The sequence below is a fragment of the Myripristis murdjan genome, chromosome 13, assembly GCF_902150065.1.
Source record: "Myripristis murdjan chromosome 13, fMyrMur1.1, whole genome shotgun sequence".
In the NCBI taxonomy this organism is placed as follows: Eukaryota; Metazoa; Chordata; class Actinopteri; order Holocentriformes; family Holocentridae; genus Myripristis; species Myripristis murdjan.
This window is the reverse complement of record NC_043992.1, coordinates 13,164,635-13,178,674: the sequence shown is the minus strand read 5'-3', so window position 1 is coordinate 13,178,674 and position 14,040 is coordinate 13,164,635. Positions and strand designations below refer to the sequence as shown.

Sequence of the window (14,040 nt, the reverse complement as noted above, 5' to 3'; positions counted from 1 at the left end):
TCTAACAGCTGTATCCACCCCTACTTTGAGCGACAAGTTTTTTCTTGTTTCTTTTTCAAAGTGAGTATTACTATTGCTAGTGTACTGCTAGTATTACTATGCCTAGTTCTAGGTCTATTGCTAATACTAGTCAAGATGTAAAGCAAACATTTTGGAACCTGGAAAGTTGTCCAAGAGGAAACACAAGTAACTGAATACATTGCATTCAGTGAATTTCATGCAGCCATTCATTTATTCATTTATATCTTATGAGTTTAAAGCAGCTCTATGCCTCCCATTAAGTGTGGTGCCCAAGAACTTTAAAGGTATAGTTCACCCATTTTCAAAAAAAAATTGAGGTGGACCTTCTCCCAACTACCTTTTTTTTTTTTAAAATATATGTTTATCCACTCCAGTTTTTAAATAAACAAAGCTTGAGTTTGATGATATGCAGCAGAATTTTTACAGCCCACATGTGCCAAAGCCATAGACATTAGGCTTTTGACTGGTTTCAAAAAGAGTATGAATTAAAATAGAAACTTCAAAATTACTATTGAGTCTCTCTCTCACACACACACAAACACACTAAAGGCCTGCAAAGATTAGGCAAGCAAGTCCCGAGATGTAAGGCTATGTGGCCTGTCTGAACTGCTAGTCTGACATTTTTTACAGCGATGTGTCTCTTGTGTTTGGCTTGCTTGTCAACACAATTTGTGTCCTGGATTTTTGCACCCATGATTGGGCCTGACACAACTGCAATAGGATAAAAAAATAAACCAAAGGGGAAAAAAAGCGAACTAGACAGTGAATTAGGTAGAAAGCGGTGGATCAACCAAACGATATGACTAGAGAGGGATAGCAAGAGAGCTGTGTGGTACAGCGAGGTAGAGAGTGAATTGCAGTAAAGGACTGCTGTAGACAGAGAGAAAGAGAGAGAGGCGGTCGAGTGAAGTGGACAGTGAATTGAGAGAGAGAGAGAGAGGAAGTACCCAAAACAAATGTTGAGCAAAGGTTTTGATTCACAGCAACCACAAGAGGTTCTTTGTGGTTAAGGTACAAGTGTGCGCAAAAAAATGTAGGTTGATAAGCTCGGAATTTTGTGAGATCAGCCGCGGACACACACACACAACCACAGGAGTGGGGTGGCAGAGGTAACAGGATTCGCCATGAAAACTACCAGATCAAACACCATGAAGCCCAACAAATGACAGCACAAGGCCTACCTCTACCAGTACTAACCTGACTGACTGCTGAACTGTCTCACTGCCTGTGTACCAGCTCTGCACCACAGACAGTCTGGCTGAACTGCTTTCTGCCTGGTTGTCAAGCGTCAATCACCCCATCTATTTCATGCCAGAAGGACATACGATTGTCCTGGCATGTCCTGGCACCGATGAAGCAGCTTTTCATGCAAACAGGCCAAAAAAATAAATACATGAACAAATGAAACCAGGGCTGTAAAGCATTTTTTTTTTTTTTTTGATTAACATTTCCAGCAGAGGTCTAAGATTTAGACCTCAATCAAATTTGCCCAAAAATATCAGTGGATTTATTTGCATTGGATTATTTGCATTCATTGGAAGTCATTTTTAGTGAGGATTAATTGAAAAAAAAAAAAAAGCAAATACAAGATGGAGATGGTCAGGCCCTAATAATTATAGTCCTTTCAAGCAAATAAACGAATATGACAACCACCAAGAAATTACAATAGCCTAAATAGATGATGAACTACTAAAAATGTACTGTAGCATCTCAAAAAGGTGAAGGTGACTACTATATTATGTGATAGTGATATGTGATTCATGTGATTGTGCCGCTGTTACTGGATTAATACCCTCTGTTGCAAATATGCTGGACCCCGCGGAGCTTCCCGTCTTTTATTTGCGCACAGAGGATCCAAAGTCAAATATTAACCAGGGGCTAAATCAAATACGAAGTTCTATAGGCTACCGCCATTTTTATGCTTTCTCAAAAGGTTCCCACTACCTGCCCAGGACTGGCACCGCTGCTCTCTCGCGGTCAAACCCTTGCCACCTCAGGTAATTACACTACTAATTACTTAAGTTATGTGAGAAGAGGGGGCAGATGAACCCGAAGTCCACCGGATTGCACTGACCCGCTGTTCCCCAGCAGTGACACGGCATCGGCCCGAGATACGCACGGAGACTGGCGAAACCACGGGACCCAAAATGATCCACCTCTAGTTTCCCAGGGAGGACGGTCTCGGAAACAGACGCCATGCGTACAGGAACTGGTTATGGATTATAGCAGTAAGTTGATATCTTGATTCATACTGTGTCACACCTACACGTTTGAAATAATGAGTGTACCGTAGCTCCAAGGGGTGTAAATACTGCAGAAATTACGCAGGCGTTTACACGGAGAGCCGTATTATCCTAAAACCTAATAACACGATGCGCATCTATTCTACCAGGCCGTGACAAGTCACCGGAGAGTGCTTGTTATTTTCCCTACAGCGGCACACACTGACACCGCAGCTTCCCAGGGCAATCACAGCCCCCTAGATGTACTGTTTAATTTTCCATGGGAAATCATTAAAGTCGACCTGGCAGGGCGAAGCTGGTGGGTGAAAATGTGGGTGGAACCTTGGCGGTAAAACAACACTTCCAGTTCTCAGCAGCAGGTGACGGATGAATGAAAAAAAAAAAAAAAAAAAAAAAAAAAAAAAGGATTAAAGCAGCCCCCTGCCAGTGGGGCGGGACGGGGCAGAGCTGAGCATGGCACAGCAGGCAGGCAGGAGCTTGACGCCGGTCCACCGCTCACCTCCGTCGTGTGCCCGTCTAGGAGCCGAGCTGCTGCTGCTGCTGCTGCTGGTCGGACTGCTCTCCTCCCACGTGCCCGTGGCCCAGAGCGCGCCCGCCGACTTCGTGTGCAACGACCGAGTGAGGAGAGAGAGGAGCAACCTGACGGAGCTTGAGCTGGCTATGGTGAGGGAGGGCTACACACAGCCTGTCTGCATCCCGGAATTCATGTGCATGCTACTACTGCCAATAATAATGATAATGACAATGATACTAATAGAAATAAAAATAATGATAATGGCAATGATACTAATAGAAATAATAATACTGATGGTAATGACAATGATACTAATAGAAATAATAATATTGCTGATAATGGCAATGATTCTAATAGAAATAATAATAATGATGATATGTAATGAAAATAATAATCATAATCGGCATGATAATAATAACGATAGCCTACTACCACCACTTCTACTGCTACTAATAATGTAATAATAATATAATCATCATCATTGGCTTGAATTGTAATTATTGGTTTACATTCAGTTTGTTTGTAAGTGTTACAGAGGAAACTAACCAAACTATACTTAAAGGCAGTTTTGTTGTGTTTCCATAGTAATTAATGTGACTTTTTCAATATTAAAAAGTTAAATAAGATTGCAGGAAAATGAATACAAATAGTACTTAAGAAGTATACCAAGATACACAGGAATAAAAATATGATGTGCAATGCATATTATTATTATTATTTTTTTAAATTCAGAGCACAAAATGCATTTTGTTGACGTGTGTGTGTGTGTGTGTGTGTGTGTGTGTGTGTGTGTGTGTGTGTGTGTGTGTGTGTGTGTGTGTGTGTCTGCCAAACTTTTGTGTGCATGAACCCAGGATCGCCAAAATTGCTCAGACATGCTGCCCTCGCCTCTCCAGTTGCCATGTATAAAGATACATAAATCAGTTTGGGAAAGAAAAACTGTAAGTCTCACACACACACACACACACACACACACACACACACACACACACACACACACACACAGCCACACACCCAGACACACACACACACACACACACCACTTAGAAAACAGGCAGGTATGTTTGTGGCATTGCTGAATCAGTTCTGGTAAATAAGATAAACAGAGTTATCATTAACACGGTTATAAACACAGTTATCATCAACGAATACAGATGATAAAAAGTAAATTTCCTTGTTTTAATTTGTTTGGCTTCTGTGTTTGTGTCTTAATATTAAGCATTTCATTTTTATTTTATTGTAAAGACGCCATTTATATGAAAAAATGCTTTATAAATAAGGATCCTTCTTTTACTGCAAAGCACTTTGAGCTACACTGTGGCATGAGAAGGCTTTGTAAATAACATTTCTTCTTCTTCCTTTTTTTCTTCTTTTTCTTCTTCTTCTTCTTCTTCTTCTTGTAGGTGCTTTATAAGTGAAGTTTCTTCTTCTTTTTTACATAATGCACATATTTTTCCAAGTTTCTAATTCACATATTTTTACATATCCTATTTTCCTTTTTCCTTTCTTATAATTCTACTTATGCTTATAAATATTTTTCTCTCAAGATTTTCTGCAGCTGCAACTGAGCAAGTGTCCGCTTGGGGATCGATGAAGTATTCCTTCTTCTTCTGCTTTCTTCTTTTTCATTCTCTCAATGAAAATAAATTAAATCCAATCCAAACATCATTAACTTTCACTCAAACAAAATTTATGCCTCAAAATAATTCAATAATTCAGTAATTCACTCTTGGCATTAGTTCAAGTGAACAGTAAATTTACGATTTGTTGGAAACATGACTTTACACAAGCTTGTTTTAAGAAGCTGATTATTTCACCCCTTGTGCTGTGTTAGAGAGCTGATCTAAAGTTTTCCATGCTACATCATAGCTGTGAAAACACAGAGCATCACAATTCAAACTCTCGCTTTAATTTGTTTGTGTCGTGTGTGATGTTTAAGGGAAACAATAGTGAAGCTGAAAATAATGCGTTTTTTTATGGGAAGGGTTATAGTTTGATTGTTCGGCAGAATTGAGCAACATGACGAGAGCAGTGTTTGCTAATCATTCAGTCAAGCAGCTGGCACACAGGAGACACAGCCTCTTGGTTTATCTTCTCTTGCGATGACATGCTCTGCTGGCTGTTGGTTGGCAGCATGGCAGCTCCGCTCAGACAGCCGCCGAAAGTGACCCAGCTCTGACTTTTTCTCACATGTAATCTTCTCGCCTCGACTGCTCACATTCATCTGTGTGTGTGACCCATATCTGACATCACCGTGAGCAGAGCTCTGCTGTGAGCCCACATGCTCACATTTTTAATTAGCATACACATTAATACCAAAAAAATTCAAAATGTCATTTGCACATCAGTCCATCATCACATTTAATGAAACAGTGATGCAGGCCTTCTTCTCCTGAATGGTTCGCTGTGGTAACAGTGGTTTTGTGACAGCTGTTCAGGTTTAAGGCAAGAAGGCACAAAAGGGCTTAGGTTGAAATATCTCCTCCTGTCTCGCTGTCGTTGTTGCTGCAATCCTCCATGTTTTGTTTTATCCACCATCAGTGAACAACGAGGAGCACATATGAAAGTGGCTCAAATCAGACTCGAAAAATCCAGATTCAGTGTGTTTTTTGTTGCTGTTCTCATTGATATAAAAATCAGTTGAGTAGTAAAATCACATCTAGGCCACTTTCTATTGGTTGTTCCTGACTCATATTACACAACACTCATCGGTATGTAAGATGGCATGATTTGAAAGGTGACTCATGAAAACGACTGTTTCAGTTTGGATTCACCCACATGTCCATAAAGTCTTTCAGACATCGTTCATTATCAAGCACAGACTGGAAGAAGTGCACAGAACTTGACTTGGCATTTAGATTTTGCAATCAAAAACATTCAGGGCTAATAATAATGATGATGGTTATTATTATTATTATACAACACTTTTATAAGCAAAGTTACAAAGTGATTAACAGAAATACAGTGGTCCCTCGTTAATCGCGGGAGTTATGTTCTAAAAATAACCCACAATAGGTGAAATCCGCGAAGTAGTCAGCTTTATTTTTTTACAATTATTATAGATGTTTTAAGGCTGTAAGACCCCTCACTACACACTTTATACACTTTTCTCAGACAGGCATTAACATTTTCTAACTTTCCTCTCTTGTTTAAACAATCTGCGAAACTGTGAGGCCGCGAAAGGTGAACCGCGTTATAGCAAGGGACAACTGTAATCATAATAATAAGTAAAAAATAATTAAAAACAACAATTAAAAGAAAAAAAGAAAAAAAACGGTCACAAAAAAGAGAGGGAACAAGTTATACAAAACTATAACCTTATCAAAAGTGGGATAGTAAAAGACATCAACACATCAGGCGTTTGTAAATGCTTTCCTATAAAAGAATGATTTAAGATGACGTTTACAAGACGCTGTTTCTTGTTCACGAAAGCTCTCACAGGAAGTGTAGGAGGCGTCATGAGTTGCTTAGAAATACTTGAACAGCCTGTTACACATCATCATATTTATTCCAATTCTGAGCCATTTTTGCTCACATGGCAGTTACATGTGCTGACACTTAACTTTAAATGACAGAATTAGATGATTGAAATTCAAAGACCATTTGTGTGTGTGTGTTCTCCAGCTCCAGCAGAAGTGTGTGGAGGTGGTGAGGGCCCTGAAGGTGCTCCAGGACGGGGTGAAGGATGTAAAGAGCCAGGTCTCTCTGTCCTGTCAGACCTCCCTGTTAGAGAAACTGGAGCATCGCCTCAGAAATGACATCCTCATAGTCAAAAGGTTTCCCAAACAGGTAACACACATGCACACACACACTCACACACACACACACACACACACACACACACACACACGTGGGTATGCATGCGGCTGTGCTATCAGATTTGAAGACTGACTTACTGGCACACTTGTTTCTCCATTAAAATGAAATCACTCCACTAAAATGAAAGCAAAACTATAATTCAGTTCAGATCAATTTGTTGTCATTATATCATCCCAGTGCAACAAGACGTCCAGTTTGCCTGTTTGTCTCTCTGCTGCAACATGAGAGCGTAGTGCAGACACTGACACAGAGAAAAAAAAAAGTTTCCACTTATGTAAAAAACAATACAGGTAATGTTCTTGGTTGCGTTTACGTGCAGGATCAAAATGAGCCTTGGGTAGGGACTTGGCAGCGATCTGTGCCACTGTCTCACCTCTTTTGGCTGACTTTGCCTCCGAATTCGATGGAATATTTGCCTCATTACAACACCATGCCACAACTTGAACAAGTGGAAAACACACACACACACACACACACACACACACACACACACACACACACAGTCACACAGATATTGCTGTGAAATGAGCAAAACCATCCTACTTTTTTCTGCATTTCTTCACATTTATCAACAATATTTTGAAGCAGACCGTGTCCCTTCATCTGGATCATTTGCACAAAATCACACTGGACTTAGACCAATATACACTAGTTTGCAGTCACATCAGGCTGATATTTGCTTTTTCAATAGGAATTCATTAACATAACCTGTGACTTTTATTTACCTATGTATTTGCAACCCGAAAAATGCAGAATCAACACAACAGGTCTGTGGCACAGTGTATGCCACCTATGGTTAAACAAGCTATTTACAGCAGAGATCCAACTGAAGCGTCTAAGTGAAGAGGCTCTGCAGTGTACCACCATGCTAAATACTGCAGTACTGCTTTGTCATTGGTAGTTTGGGCTTGAGAATGAAATGTGTTGCATTGCATTGTTTGCATTGGTCCACATGAAACCAACACATCCTCCAACCCAAACAACCACATAGGTCGTCTGTTTCCTACCTTCTAATACTCAGGAGCTTTTCCTAAATTGGCGCCCCTAGTGGTGGCAGGAGATATGCCGTAAGCCGTGGTGTGCGTGCATCAAATCGATCGCAGTTTGGTTAAGTTTAGGCACCGCTCGGTTAAGGTTAGAGTACAGTTGAGGTAAAGAGGTAAAGGGGGATGGTCCTGATCATGGTGATAATAATAAGCACACAGAAATGAAAGAGACAAAACACAGGAAATAAACACTTGACTCGCTTCATGGAACTTGACATATCACAGCATATCATCTCACTTCCTGACACACCACATTGTTGTTTATTTACACATCCAGTAGGCATCATCAGACTGTGCATTTCAGGAGGGATAAAACAGTTTAGGTTCACAGATCGAGCTCTGACAACTGATGGCACTGATGCGACACTAAACATCTCTTGAATCCAATATTTTGATATCACATGTCCACAAAAGCGTTAAAAAATGAGCAAAATGCCCTTATATTTTGGGTTGCAAAGGAGTAAAAAAGTTGTGCAAAACGCATGAGGCATATATAAGTTAAATTCTTTGAGAATTAATTGGCATTCATTGTCTAATACCACATCAGAACAAAGTGATGTGCCCTCCGCTTTGAAACTACATAGTCTGCCTTTAACTTCAGAATGCAGGACGTAACAAGCTGCTTGTACAAATGAATCTTAGAGTCTGGATGAACTCCTGGCAGATACGCTGTGGTAACTTTGTACTATGGAGACGCTGTGAGTCAGTGCTCGTGGTACTTTCTTGCCCCGGAAGTTGCCTGGGATCCCTAGCCAACCCATTTATCACCAGAGGCAGCAATATTTTGCAAAGTCAGCAGTAGGGGAGAAAAGAAATGCAGAAAAATTAAAATCAGGGTGAAACAATTAATACATGTAAATGGCTAAATCGCCAGTTTTAATTGCCAGACTTTGTTTTTCATTATTATCTCACCTGCACCTTTTCCTTCTTTTCTGTTGTGTTTCTGCTGCTTTGTTGTATATGTGCAAAAAAAAAAAAAAAACTCACAGTATTGGCATCAGCTTTGAATAATCCATGAGTCAAACCCTCATGCATGTAAGATATATTGTGTACTGAGTGTGTGTGTTTTTGGCCCTCACAGGGGAACACCACTGTAGTGTGGGAGTCTGCAGCACAAGCCGATTGTCCCAACCAGCCCAGCCAGAGCCTGAGGGCAGCACTGCAGCGCTACCAAAAGCTGCTCCAGGGGAAACTGGAATCCCTCATCGCGGACCTCCAGAGTGACATGTGTCCGGGCCTCCGCACATGATGTAAGGAAAGAAAACAAAGGAAGAAAGGAGGAAAAAAACAGAACTGTGGGAAAACAGATGAACCTTCTCGTCATCCACATGTAAAACTAAAAGGAAAGGCCTCGGCGGCGCTTTGCTAAATGGAGATCTGACCTTGTTTGTGCTGCAAGTTGAGGATCTGGACAGCAGAGGAGCAGGACAATGTGGACCAAGAGGGCACGTAACGCACGGGGACACTTGCTTGTCACGGACAAAACCGGAGAACAGAGGAGCAGAAGTGGATTCAGTCGTGGGAATTTCAAAGGACACAATCTGAAATCGTCTGTTGTTCTGCTTTTAGGCGAAGACGACCCAGCCTGCATGAAAGATAAATGGGACAACTTCATCCTGAATTAGGTTTCGACTGGTGTGCCTCTCTGCTAATGTTTTTCAATTGAAGCTGAAGCTGCTACTTAGTGTTTCACCCTGTAGAATCAACCCAGCTGTAACTGAGTAAGAATTTCTAGTAAGATTTCTACTGCTGACACTACCTGAAAACCTGAACAAAATCAAATCAGTGCCTTCTGATGAGCCTTGCATTTCTGGGTTCATTTTTGTTATTTAGTGATTTTTTTTTTTCTCGTAACAGGAAAGGTGTATGCAACCTGAGATAATACTGAGATATTTTCAGCACTGCAGTTTTACAGTAGAAAATGTTTCATCTATCCAAAATATCAGTGTTGCGAGAACTAGAACTTCATCATTTTGACATTCAACAGTCATACAGGGAAAAAAACAGTGTGGGAAAGGACAGGATAACCAGTTTCTGCACTGAATATCAGCATTAACACTTAGTCACCAAATGACTGACGCACTGCACATCACACATTAGTAATATCCAGTGCAGGACTGAAAGCAAACAGGAGAACCAGGGGCCACTTGGCTGGCAATAACCTTTTCATGGTGTCACCTGTAGTGAAAACTGTGACTTTAGCGCCCTCTGTTGGTGGTGGATGAGCAGTGCATGATACTGATCTGTGCAGTGATTTTCCCCTGGTGTAAAAAAAAAAAAAAAAAGCGGATGGGCTGTTGAAAACATTCCAGTCCATCTGTCTGTTAGACTGTGAGAAGCGAGCTAATGTAACTCTAATGAGTATTAAACAGACTGGATGTATTTAAGTGCTGGCCGGAGGGAGAACTTACTTGGATAGCGATTCTAATTGGCTGTCTTTCCAGAGGAAGAGGGGCATGCAATATGCGAGAGAGGCATTTTAGGTTTGAATTAGAAACAACATATTGGGTCTTTTATTATTATTATTTTTTATAGATCGTATATAGATGGTGTATGGTGAAAATCCATGTCAGTGCTGTTGTGCTCATTATGGCATTGATTTATAGATCATTCATCATTCATAAAAGCAAGTGTGTTTGTGTGTGTGTGTGTGTGTGTGTGTGTGTGTGTGTGTGTGTGTGTGTGTGTGTGTTTACATGTTTCATTACTGTTTCATTAATTTGTTATTTATTTACCTGAGAGGACTTCAGATGTGTGTGTGTGTGTGTGTGTGTGTGTGTGTGTGTGTGTGTGTGTGTGTGTGTGTGTGTGTGTGCGTGCGTGCGTGCGGGGGTTGGTCCTCATTGCATCAGAACATTTTTCCAGGCCAACCTGATTGGATCTTCATGTCTGAATTACTGTGAAAAAAAAAACAAAAAAAAACAGGATTCTCTCAGAATTGTAAATTATGTTGTTACCCTTTGGACCAAAGTTTTGTCACAAAATGAAACTAACAGATAAAAAATAAGACTTCTGGTCAGGACGTTCAAAATAAAAGCCTTACTGATGAACACCTGTTGCAACGTTCCTGTTTTATGAGTACTACAAAATACAGAAGTGAAAATAAAGGATATATTCTAACGGGAATAAAATAGAAACAAATACACAATTCTTTTTATAACCTATTAAACCTACATGCAGTCACGGTCAGCTACTCCTTAAAAGTTGTAGCTTCACTATCTGGGGGTCAGTCAGCCAAAACAAATCACCAGAAAAATGCTCTATACTTGTCATATTTTAAAGGCTACATAAATACACAAAGACTGAAAAAAAAAATGCTGGAAGGACCTTGCTAAACATTACATATTTATTCCAGTTTCTACATGCAGTGCCAAATATAACAAAAAGTGCTACACATAATGACTATTAATCAACCTACAGGCTGGGATGAGTATTTTATTATTCTCATATTATTCAACCTACATATTTTATATTATTTTTTTAGTTGCAAGGTTCTTCCATTCTCTTTCATTTTTCCTGATTTCCCTGGGAACCCATAATGTTTTTGTTTGTTTGTTTTGTGTGTGTGTGTTTTTTTTTTTTTTTTTTTTTTTTTTTTTTTAGTTTTTGTTTATTCTTTTATTTTGAAGACCAAATAATTAACTTTCGTTCTGAAGGTGTTTCCTGTGTCTGGCTTGACGCTTTCATGGTTGGCGTAGCGCAGCACTCTGATTGGCCCAGCGGAGCTGATCATATGATCGAGTGCAACAGGCTGGAAAACCTCAGCGGCACTCAGCTGCGTCAATTTTCACACAGGCAGGCACAGCAACACCGGAAGTTAAGGGATTTGCCTTCAAAAGAAAAGTAGAGGGTTTTTTTTTTAGCGTAATACGTGTACAGGCGCATCGGGAAAAAATAGTGTCATGGAGAATTTCGTTTTTTTCCTCGCAATTTGATCGCAATTGAATCTTTTACATATCATAGATTCATTGCACATAAAGTGAAACATTTCAAGCCTTTTTGTTTTATTTTTGATGATTACAGTTCATGAAAAAACAAACAAACCAAAAAACAGTATCTCAAAATATGGGAACATAACATAAGACCAACCTAAAAAGGATTTATAATTCAGAAATGTGGACCTTCTGAAAAGTATGTTCATTATGCACTCAATACTCGGCTGCTGCTGAGGTGTTATGGCTTTGATAGCGGCTTTTTTTGAGATGCACCTGGAGGTGACAAGCACAGGACATTTCACTGGGGACATATTCTGACATATCTAATTCCATGCAGTGCCAGTTCCTCATAGTGATTTGACGCTTGATAATGAGTACGATACAAGGAACAACTGGCTCATTCAGGTCTATTGTTTAAATTAGGCACTTTAAATGTCGCAGAAATCCCTTGAAGTCATTATCCAACATCTTATGGTCGAGTCTATGTGCATTGGTGATAGCCTTAAGAATTTGGTCTTAATTTTCAACTTGTCTTAAATAGAAATTTATTTTGAAGGCTACAACCGGAACTTAAGTGTGTAATTGCGTCTTTCTTGATAATCGTCACATGATGAATCCATCCCTTAGTTTGTTGCAAATTATTTACAGCAAGCCACTGCCATAACGGCAAAGAGTTTTGGAGCTCTAGTGGATTTTAGATGATTTTTTTATTCCTACTTTTTGACAAGACGGCTACAGGACGTTTATCTCATTTGATTTCGTTTCATTTATTTATTTTGCTGAAAACGAAAGAATATCGATTACCACCTGCACTGTCGAGGTAGGGCTGTTTTTATTGACTGACAATGTGGACATACCACTGATTAACATTCCCACTTTCTGAGAAAAATATTTGGAGCACTCTGGATAGCCGAGCCAAGGCTTTGGAGAGATAACGTAGTGCTAAATCAGTGTGTCGCTGTGATTTGGAGTCAGGTTGCCAAGCTGAAGCTGACGTGACAACTTGTTTAGAGGCTGTCAGAAGCACTTTATGAAGTTGTGAGAGTTGGTAGATGTAGCTTTCACCATGACGGAGCGGACTCCTCTCCTCCACTACCGCCTGTCCACCAGCGTCAATGAGTCCGAGATGAGGGCAGCTCCGGCGGGCCAGACCGCGGAGCAGCACCCGGTCATCCCCAGGCGGAAGTCCACCCATCCGCGGCAGCCCCAGAAACTGTCCACCTTCTTCGGTGTTGTGATTCCCACCTTGCTGTCTATGTTCAGCGTGGTGGTGTTTCTCAGAATCGGTGAGTGCTGATGCTAAGACAGAAATTTTAAAAAGACGCATCGTTCTCTTATTTCTCAACGGACGAATGCCGAACTCCATTCAAAAATCATACAATTTATAACTTCCTTGCCCAGCAGCTAAAGTACATACGTTGCTGAACATAATTCAAGTTGTGTTAGCAAGTGCGAGGACCTTCTGGTTTATTCGGCATTAAAACCAATCACCAGGCATCACCTAGTAAAATGTCCACTGATGCCTCATGTTATTCCTCTGTTGGCTGTCAAAATGCATGAGCCACGGTGGTGGGCAGTGAACTGCCTCTGAAGGTTGAGACATGGATCACAATGAATGTGAATATGAATAAAACGATACAAAATGTTACACTAATCCTGGGTCTTTTCATGCAGTATACTGATGAAGTGAACCCAGGTAAAAGCCATTACCCCCTGGCCCCTGCTGATTCCCCTCATTACAGAGGCCATGTAGATAAAGAGAAGCAGGCCAGTGATTTTTAGATTTTTAGACAACTGAGATCTAGGAGCTTCGACCAGGAGGAAGCCCCTGATATTTTGTACTTTCAGTGTAACCTAAGTCACTATATCTCATACACATATCTTGGCTTAATAAGGAAGTTCTCGCTGTTTTTGTAGCAGCTCTGTTTGTTCCAGCTCTGCAGTGTCACTGTCAAACCAGAAAATGATTCCTGACTCCACAATACAAACCTCTTGCATTTCTGGTCACTTCAGAGTTCAGGATGTAATAACTTGCCGTAACAGTTTACAGTACAAATTTGATTATGATGCCACAACACAATGTGTGCTTTGTGAGTGCACTGATGTTAAGTGTTGTTGTTGCTGCGGCTGTTAAACTGAACAGTAAATTGACATGTTACAGACAGTGTGTTACTGACTCCTCTCACTGTGGCTCCAGATGGGAAGCATAAAGTCCCGTCTGCTTCATCTGATTTCCCTTTCATTTCACAGCAGTCAGCTTGTGTAACTTTAAAGGAATACTTCAACGTTTGGGGCAACACACCCTTTTTCCATCTTACTTTTTCACTACCATTTTCACCTCTGTACGTCCAATGGTTCAGTTCCTATGGGTAGCATTGCATGTTAGCTTAGCATAAAGGCTTGATGTCTATAGGAGTCATTAGCCTGACTCTGTCAAAATGAAAAAATAAACCTTACAGCAA

At 40.4% G+C, this 14,040-nt stretch overlaps 1 protein-coding gene across 1 annotated transcript in view; it reads left to right on the top strand.

The window, feature by feature from the left end:
• The first annotated feature begins 12,185 nt into the window (after positions 1-12,185).
• The window catches only part of LOC115370535 (solute carrier family 12 member 9), a 58,509-nt gene continuing 56,654 nt past the window's right edge, over positions 12,186-14,040 (top strand). Inside the window, exon 1 of the mRNA XM_030067566.1 lies at positions 12,186-12,864. Within this exon, the coding sequence (XP_029923426.1) occupies positions 12,645-12,864 (220 nt within the window). The 5' untranslated portion in view covers positions 12,186-12,644. The remainder of the gene's footprint in view (positions 12,865-14,040) is intronic.